The 9,895-nt window shown below is 47.9% G+C and overlaps 1 protein-coding gene across 1 annotated transcript; it reads left to right on the forward strand.

The window, feature by feature from the left end:
* Positions 1 to 1,518: 1,518 nt before the first annotated feature.
* LOC123168870 (ras-related protein Rab-2-A-like) lies at positions 1,519 to 9,259 on the forward strand. Its single transcript, XM_044586732.1, has 5 exons — positions 1,519 to 1,564; positions 5,705 to 5,802; positions 6,180 to 6,262; positions 8,910 to 9,126; positions 9,203 to 9,259. Exons 1-5 carry the CDS (start codon positions 1,519 to 1,521, stop codon positions 9,257 to 9,259), a joined length of 501 nt encoding a protein of 166 aa, XP_044442667.1.
* The last annotated feature ends 636 nt before the right edge of the window (positions 9,260 to 9,895 follow it).

Consider the following 9,895-nt stretch of genomic DNA (forward strand, 5'->3'; position numbering starts at 1 on the left):
GCGGATTCTTACGCATTTCAGTGAGGAAAATACCCTCTTGACACTAGTAGTGGCCATCGGAAGAATGAGCCGTCAGCTGTGGACGGCGCTTGCTGGGGGACTGGGGTGGCCGGAGACGGAGGGAAGGGCCGGAGGGGAGGGGAGCTGGGGAGGAACAGGGCCGGGCCGTTGTCCGTCGCCCACCGGACTTGAAATCGCTTGCCGCCGCTGCCGCCAGCTAGGTTGGGGATTGATTTGGGAATCGGGGAAGGTAGAGTAGGAGACGAGGTGCGACTACAGTGGTTCTTGCCCGCCTCACCAGATTGTTTGGTTTGGTGCGTGGCTGCCGTGGGTCAGTTTGGTTGGACCTGTGTTCGTGGGCCGAATGTTCTCCATGTAACATATGTAGTCATTTTTTGGGGCCAAATTCTTTGGTATTTCATGGAATTCCCAGGAAGACCCCAGCGCTGCCGCTGTCAAGTGTGCGTTGCTGCCGGGGACAATCGTACACAGAACGAGGGGCAAGTGGGGACAATCGTACACAGAACGAGGGGCAAGTGGGGACAATCGATCATGCGGTTGGGACCATCGCGATCGACAGCTCTAGACGGAACCGATCTTTACTAGGATCAATCTACCGACGGCTAGTCATCTTTATCATCTGAATCTGTATCATCCTGCAAACCAAACACATATATAGCAGCCATCAGAAAACTGGCTATTGATGGAGTAGCAAATAAGCCAAACGCCACCTAACTCAGCCTTGGGCCGCACAACGCATCAAACCATTGCAATTCCCAAAGAATGCAGACTCTTTGGCAGTAACTACTCCATCGGCTGCTCCACCGGTTATAAGAGCAATTATAATAGAGCTGAGTTAGCGGACTATAAGAAATAAACTATTATATTTTTGCTTAGTTGGAGGAAAGAGAAGAGGAAAGAGAAGATAAGCGGGCTCTTCATGAGAGCATGGTTAATAGTATAGCGAGCTGCTGGCTATAAGCCAGTGTCATGTCATCTACAGCCCATCTTATAGCCAACATGTACAATAGTAGATCAAAACAGTGTACTACTTTTTTATTATGTGGCCCACCTTTCATTCTCACAAAGTGCCTAGGAGCACGTGCTAGAGCTGGCTCTTCACGAAGAGCCCGCTTACCTTCTCTCTCCTCTTTTCTTTCCTCTAACTAAGCAGAAATATAGTAGTTTATTTCTTATAGCCCGCTGACTCGGCTTTATTGTAATTGCTCTGAAGAGCCAGCTTTAGCATGTGCTCCTAGGCACTTTGTGAGAATGAAAGGTGGGCCACATAATAAAAAAGTAGTACACTCTTTTGATCTACTATTGTACATGTTAACTATAAGATGGGCTGTAAATGACATGGCATTGGCTTATAGCCAGCAGCTGGCTGTATTATTAACCATGCTCTAACAGTCTCCTTCCTCCGGTCCTCTCAGCATCGCCTCGGCCTCGCATAGTCACATGGAGTCCCCTGAAGGCCTGAACCCCAGGCAAGTTCTCGGAGCAGCGGCGGAGGAGATGTCGTACGCCCACCTCTTCAAGTACATCATCATCGGCGACGCAGGTCCGCTTGAGATGCTCCCTCGGTCGACCCCTTTCTCTTCCTGCTCGTTCCGTGAGGGAGTCCCTCATGGATCCCCGAGCTCTTGGTTGCTCCCATTGCTTGGGAGATCTATCCCACCTGCCTTCATCTGATGGGAGCGACTGAAACTTTGAAGTGGTTAGTCAATTTCATTGTCCAGGCATCATCTTCCACCTCTTTCTCTTCTTTCTCCCCCAAATCTCTCCCCAGCCGCCGCCACGGACCACCGGCCCCCACCGCCCGTGGCCGGCGGCGCTCCCGCACCACCTCGCCGCCCCGCCCTCCCCAGAACCACCCCCATCGCCGGTCTCCCACCGCCCCGGCCATCCCTCTGGGCCCCGCCGCACCGACTTTCACTACAACAAAACCCCCCTATACCAACGCATATCTACCAACGATATGATAAGATGTGTTGTTTGTTTCCACCTCCCACGCCCACCTCGCCAGCTTAGCGCTAACCTCCTCCTCGTTCCCTAGAAAGCAGCTAACCTCCCCGCGTACCCACCTCCTCCCAGATTTTTCTATCCCCAATCTCTCTCTCTCTCTCATCCCCAATTCCCCTCTCAGCCGAGCTCCATGACCACGCCGCTGCCTCGGGACCACTGACTCCGGTTAGCTCCGGTGCTCTCCCGCGAAGTTTCTCACTAGCCCGTCTGTCCCTCGGTGCTCTCCACCGACCCCGCGCCGCCGCGACGTCCTCCGCCCCCTACCGCAACCCTACTGGTCGCCGCAGGTCGCTGGCGCGGCTACCGCGCCTCCTCTGGTTTGTGGCTTGGTCTCGGCGGTGTTGCTCTGCCTTGGCTACCTCACCTCCGACATTGACGGTTTAGTAAGGCACTCTCCTCTACCCGTACTCTCTCTGGTGCTTTGTGAGGACATGGCCATCGTGCCATGGTCGATTCTTTGCTGGCAATCACGATTGTGATCTAAACTATCTTATCATTTGCCTGATGCACTACCACCCGCGCTCGCTTGTAACTGCATCCACGCCGCCCCACAGTCTTGAGTTCTCTACTGTACACTCAAATACAACTGCCTAGTGTTAGCCATCGTCGTATTGTACATCACAACTGGATAAGAACCCATCACGGTCAGTGATCTTGCTGGAGGCCCAAATATTCAGTTCATTTAAGTTTCGGGCTTGCATTATACATAGAGAAAGAAGTTTAGAGCAAAAAACAACAACACTGTATCAGTTCAGTATTACAAGAGAACAATATGGTACATTAACAACCGAGGATTTCTTTTAAAAGTGTGTACACCATGACATAGTTGTCACATATTCCTATCCTGATTAGTGATAAATAAAATTGGTAAAGACTAAACAGTTTAACGTGGATTACTGAAACCTTTTTATGTGTGTTTTTTAGAGAACTAATTACAACTGAATCAACTACAGATTCGATGTCAACTGGCAAAAGCAATTAGGAAGAAAGGATTGTCAATGCAGTTCAGATAAGTCAGCCAGCGAACCATATTTGTCTAGAAAAGAAAGGGCAGAAATGTAACAGGACCTAGCAAATATTGAGGCTACTTGAGTATAAAAATACCGAGTCATAAATTTGGACTGCAACCTGTCCCAAGAGCATTCTGACAAGTTATACCACTGCGTACAAATTCTAATGAAAACTATGTAACTTATTCAAAATGCAAAAATCAGATTATGTTAACTATGTGAACTTTGCTGAAAATCATTTTCTTTTTCGAAACGCACTTAGCATATCTTTTTTCTTTCATGAATATGCAAGCTGCGTATCTTTTCATTGATAGAAGGAGAGTACAAGCATGAGGTTGTAACACTTACAAGGCCATGTACATGCTAGGCATGGTGTACAAGCGTAGGAGCAGACTAGAACAAGGGGGTTAATTTGCTCAGCCCCAAAACAAAAAACTGGGAACTACGCGCCGGAGATGATGTTTTGTAACCCGTTGGCGCCAGCCTTGGCCCATAGGCGCACCTTGTCCTTGATGGTATCATGCGTCGAAGATGCATGCGTTGCGGTGCTTCCAGAGCCACCATGTCGTTAGAATGACGATGGAGGACGGACCCTTGCGCATGGAGGCCGGCGCGTGGTCGTGGGAAGAGCTCTACCAAGTCTGGAAGGGCGTGTCGGGGTCGGGGAGGTTGACTGCCGTGCGAGCCCAACCGAGGATCTCATGCCAAACTTAGCATATCTATTACTTAGTATATCCAGTTGTGGTGCATTATATATGTTTAAATTTTCTTGCTGATATGTGCACAGATGAGTCCTTACCTATTTCTTTGTCACAGTTCTGTAATACTATAGGAATAAGTCTCACATGCGTCCATCCCTAATCTCAGCTTCCCTTACAGGTTCTGAATTTGACCTTGCTTCAGCCAACATGCGTGTGGTCGTTCTGTCTCTTAACAGGTAAACTGATACACCATAATCCTGAATTTATTATATTTCATTTGGCTCCATCGTATGTACAATTATATACACTATAATCTTAGTTTGGGAGCAGTTCTTGCATTCATGTATTATCCAAGATAAATCATTGCAGAATCAGTAGAATATTAAGATGACACTCGCACGAATATTCTAACATGTGTTTGCATGAATCGCAACTAAATAAGATGCATTGCTGAACCTCTCTTCCCACGTCCTTTTTTTTTCTTAACTCACCCCACGTCTTGTTATTGTGAGTAGCGAATCAATTTTTTTTCTATAAACATCCTGATTTCCACCGTTTCTAGAAACAGAACTCCCTATTTTTTCCTAGAGAAGCCCAAACAAACCTGTGCCCTTTCAGGGGTCAAGGCCATGGCTCACGGCTGGGGCTCATCACATCTGAATCTCCGCTTGTGGTACATGTCCCCATCTCTGTTGAGGGTGGCGCTACAAGATCAAATCGAAACCAGATCACATGGCAGCTCGGTCTGGTATGTACATCATCCCCAACTGCTAATTAATTATTCTGTGATGTCTTCTCGTTTACTAATCAGAGCATGCTCTTGTCTGTACTAATTAGATCATGCATTCCTTCAAGGTTGAGTCAGGGCCTAGGTAGGTGTAATGACGACCACAAGTGGATCTGGATTGGATAGTTGAGTCAGGGCCTAGGTAGGTTTAACTCAATTAACACACAACAGATTTGTTCATAAGAAAGCAATGATCAAAAGTATTTGTCGGATGTTGGCTGTTACTCTCCTTTTCTGCATACAAAGTTGCTAATGTCATGGCCTTCAACTTCTGTATGGTGCCCCTCTACATTTTGTTGCTCTATTAACCTGATTTTCTCTACCGTAAGTTACTCATGTCATTTTTCGTTTCTGTAGATAAATGGATGATGCATGGCTCAGATGTTGATTGCAAGGCCAAGAATGGGGTTACTATTAGATAATTATAATGTCATTTTCACGATCAATGTTTCAAACATTGTAGTAGATTGCAAGGTCGAGAATTATGATAAAACTACATAGTTTCGCATCTTGTAATCTTTGGATCATGTTCTATGCAACGCTACACAATCAAATTAATATACGAGGAAGGTTTATTATAGTGTGTATGGATGTTGACCAAAAAATTCTGGATGGCAATATATAAAATATCATCAATCAATCATGATATTTAGCAAAGCCTCTATAGTAGTTGCAACGATATAACATATGATTGTGCAGGGTCGTTACCAACGCATCTGAAGTGTTGTTGGCCTTCAACTCTATATGTTGCTACCTTACAACGCATCTACATGCCGTTTACCAACGCATGTGTATACGTTGTTGTAGACCTTAGTAACGCCACCAACGACAACGCATAGAAATCCGTTGGTGTAGACCATAGCAACACATATATGTACATACGACAACGCATCGACGCGTTGCTGAAGGGGGGTTCTTGTTGTAGTGTTTTTTCTCCGGCGAATCCCCACACCACAGCCGCACCACCGCCCCCCACCACCGCCGTCCACCACCGCCCCATCCTGAACCCTAAGATAGACACCGGGGTAGCATGCCGAACGAGCTTCTACCTCCCCTCCGGCGAGTTTCTTCCTCCCCTCCGGCTATTTCTTCCTTCGATTAAAATCAACTGACCGAACTACGAAAATTTAGTCGACTGAAATGCAGCTATTTCGTCATCTGATTGCATGTTTGTGCAGGTGTTGGCAAGTCGTGCCTGCTCCTGCAGTTCACCGACAAGCGGTTCCAGCCCCTGCATGACCCCACCATCGACACCGAGTTCCAGATCTGGGACACGGTACGACGGTGTATCTCTTTTTCTCTAGGTGTGCCTAGATCGGCTGGGTCCTTGTACTGTACGAATTAGTACCAACCAACTGCAGATGGAAGGAGCTGTCGCTTAAAAATATTTTATGAACCTTTAGGATTATTATCGAAGCAAGTTTGGGAATTAAAAGTTGCCATTTGTAGTTGTTGACGCTGGGTTCACGACTTCACGTTGATACTTGTGACTTGTGAGTTTCCGTCCCAGAGTGTTTTTTCTACACCGTTGATGCCGGGGAGTATAGAAGTACTCCAGTGCAGATGTGTATATTGAGTTATACAAGGTTTGCCGTGCCATAAACATTAGCATCACATTGAGTTGTCAAGGCAAATGACCATCTCACATTACAGCCAGGTGAAGACAGATTCAGATCGATAACTAGATCGTACTACGATGAAGTTGATGGAGCTCTTCTAGTTTATGACATCACCAGGTACTTGTCCAATCCAAAAGCTACCTAAAGTGCGTGGTTTCCTGAACTTTTACCACGGTGTTTGTGTTAGAGCATCTCCAACAGCGGCGCTACGCGCGCCGCGCTAATCGCGCGTTTTTGCGCGGCGCGGTGCGCTTGCTCCAGCAGCTGCTGCAAAGTTTAGCGCGCGCAAGCTGCTCCAGCAGACGCGCTAAACTGCAGCGCGCGTGAGCAGCCGGCGCTTGCCATATATTGAGTTTTGAAGATAATGATGAATATTTGAAACATTGAAAACAAAAACATGAAAACAAAGACATAACCCAAACAAGTTCGTGACATAAAGTTCAAATTCATGCCCACAACATCATCCAACCAACTTCAAAATCCGAACGAAGTTCATAACAAAGTTCACACAAACGAATGGCACATCTCAAGAATCATGCCTCATCCTCGTCTTCGTCCTCCTCTTCCTCCGATTCATCTTCCTCATCCGAAGACGATTCTTCCTCCTCCTCTTCATTCTCGCACGCCGCATCATCATGTGGAGCTCGGAAGGTGTTGGCAAGATCTTCAACGGAAGGTGTGTGATGAGGCACACCGGAAAACATTCTGCCCATGCCGCCCGGAGGTGCTCCCATGTCTCCCATGAAAGACGCAAAGCTCATGCCTTCCATGGTAACTCCGAAGCCACCCGTGCCTTCCATGGTAGCTTCGAAGCCGCCCATGCCACTTAGTCCGCCCATGGTAGCTCCGAAGCCACCAATGCCTCCCATGCCGCCAATGCCACCCATGCCACCGCCACCCATGCCGCCCATGCCACCGCCAATCATGGCTCTTTTTTGGACCAAGACTTCTTCACGGGCAAGATTGACGTACTCATTTTGCTTCTCATCAAGAGTAGATGTGTCCATGAAGAACAAGTACTTCTTCGATTCCAACAACCTAGCTCGCTCCTCCATGGCCACCTTCCTCTCCTCCAATACCACCCTCCTCTCCTCGGCCGTGGCATCTTGGCTCCTTGCCATCTTCCTCACCTCGTTCACTTCCTTTCTTGCCTTCACAATAGCCTCCATAGCATTTTTTAGCTCGTCATCTCCTTTCATCTTCTTCTTTTCTTTTGCGTCTTTCTTGCATCCATCCGGTCTTTTTGGCTTGGAGTATGAAACCGAGTTTGGTGTAGGGCTTCTCTTGCCGTCATCACTTGATGCCTCCTCATCATCATCATCCAAATCAATAGTTCGCTTGCGTTTGTTGCTCTCATCAACATCATCGATATCATCACGCTTCTTCCCTTTCTCATCACCCTTCAATTCTTCATAGCAATGAGGCAAGGTAAATGGTCTCCCTTTCTTGATCTTCCCTTTCTTGGTCTTCTTGTCCTCTCCTTTGAACAAGTTTTGTGCAATATTGAGCTACATAAAAACAAAACAAGTTAGCACTAGTGCACTACAAATACCAAGAAGAAGCATGATGAACATGGAAGAAATGGCACTTACCCTATCTATATCATTAGTGCCACTTGGATTCAACTTGTCAATCGCCTTAAGTGCGGCCGCCCACCTTTGACAATCTCGGTTGATTGTCGACCACCGGAAGTGAAGAGATCTTTCCAAGCGGTCAATTCCACTTTTGTTGTGTACATCAAAGTGCTCCTTCATCCGGTTCTAATATGCATCTCTACTTTGATCCCCTCCAACGGCAGGATCACTTGCAACCAAGTATTGCATATCAAGATGTCTTCATCCATGGTGTAGTTGCCTCCTCTTCTTTTCGGTGCGTCGACGATGCCCTCACCATCCTCATCCAGCTCAAACTCATGATCATCGAAATACATGTCATTGGTTTGAGACCAATGAGAATTGTTGGAGCCAACACCCATAGTTAACATATATGCCTCATCATTCAAACTAGAAAGTACATACAACGAAGAAAATAAGCTATCCATATGTATGCATTCAGAAAACAACAACAACAAAAGTTGGCGAAATTTTATACCTTGGGAGCATTTCATCGAACACCTTGTGCGCGTCGGCCGCCGGCTCAACAAGTGAGCTCGCCGGCACTTCGGTAGCCGCCGCGTCCGTCGCACGCCATGCAAGCTTCTTCCTCGACGGCTTGGAGGAGCCGTCTGCCGCCTTGTTCTTCTTCGCGGATACCTAGCCCTTCTTCACCTGCGCCGCGTTTGGGAGCTTCAAGAGGGGGGCACGTGGCTTCACGGCGGGCGCCGGCGCGATGCCACCCGCCGCCTAGGTCGTCCGTGGCGGCATGAAAAGGCCGCGCGCGATACCGGTGCTTGGAGGAGCACCGGCGGAGGCGAAGCCAAAGCTCCCCCCGCTAGGGTTTGCGGCGGCGGCGGCGAAGGGGTCGCGGGTGTAGGAAGGGGTGAGGGGGGTGCCGACACGGCCGTCCATGGGGTCAGTCGCCGGCGGTGGTGCGGGCGGGGCGAAAGTGACGTGGCGGAGAGACTGCAGCACGAGCGCTCGAGTGTGCCGCGCGCGGAAGCGGGCGCACCAAATAAACCGCGCGCGATGGCGTTTCGGACCGCGCGCTGAACTCTTTATGCCGTGCGCGCGGTTATTGCGCCTCCGCTGGACCTCGGTTAGCGATTGCGCGCGCGCTAAAAACCACAAATTTGCGGCGCCCCATTTATATAGCGCGGCTATTGGAGATGCTCTTATGATGATCTTCAGTTTAATCATCTCGCGAGCTGGTTAAGGGATGTGAAGCGACTTGCAAAGGACAACATGACTATTATGCTAGTTGGAAACAAATGTGATCTATCTCAGAGGCGTGCCGTGAGCTATGAGGAAGGTAGGAAGTTTGCAAATGAGCATGGTCTGATCTTTGTGGAGGCATCTGAGAAAACTGCACAAAATGTTGAGGAGGTGACAGACTGACCCCTTGGTGCATCTCTGAAATTAACGCCTGTCTAGGCATTTTCTCATGCCATTTGAAATGCAGGGTTTCGTTCAGACTACTGGAGTCATATACAAGAAAATCCAGGATGGTGTCTTCTAATAAGCTGAAATTTCAGTCTATCATCAATTTGGCCTGCTTAGTGAATAATGAGCACCTGGTGAACAAGTGTTTTGAGTTTTGACTAGAGGGAGATGCCCCCGCTCGTAGGGTTGGCCTAGTTCCCGCCTGGAATATTTATGTAGTTGTGTGTTCTACTACAAAAACTTCCCTTGAGATCAAGCAGGGACACCTTTAGACTGATTCAAGACTGCTATGTGATCGTTATGTTGTGTTGTTCAGAAGTCGACAATTTCAGTCCAGTTTCCCTTGTATGTTTTCTCCACTGTGCACTTCAATTTGCAATGAAATTGGGCATGCTGTTTTCTTTCTTCTCCTGGTCCACATTATGAGTAGCCAAACACAATCGATTAGTCACACACTCACACTGGAGAACAATATTTGAAACGGCACCTCCTACTTTCCATGCAGCATACGTGCATCTAAATATATAGTTACCCCTATATATTCAAGTCTGTTTGGATCGAAAGTAGTACTAAAATAGAGTGATTACACAAATTTCCCATCCCCTACTCGTTGTCACATCCAGAACGCAGGAGGATCGCAAGTAGAGGGAGGGGCATAACTACTGGATATTAGGTAAGAGCGACCAGGCCCGGATGGTGTGGCCACGAGCTT

This window comes from Triticum aestivum, chromosome 7D, assembly GCF_018294505.1.
Source record: "Triticum aestivum cultivar Chinese Spring chromosome 7D, IWGSC CS RefSeq v2.1, whole genome shotgun sequence".
NCBI lineage: Eukaryota > Viridiplantae > Streptophyta > Magnoliopsida > Poales > Poaceae > Triticum > Triticum aestivum.

Bases quoted from the DNA above. Each gene is read 5' to 3' on its own strand.
- LOC123168870 (XM_044586732.1), top strand. From the start codon at position 1,519: ATGTCGTACGCCCACCTCTTCAAGTACATCATCATCGGCGACGCAG. The intron at 5,803-6,179 runs GTACGACGGTGT...CTCACATTACAG, and splicing joins AGTTCCAGATCTGGGACACG to CCAGGTGAAGACAGATTCAG. The intron at 9,127-9,202 runs GTGACAGACTGA...TTTGAAATGCAG, and splicing joins CTGCACAAAATGTTGAGGAG to GGTTTCGTTCAGACTACTGG.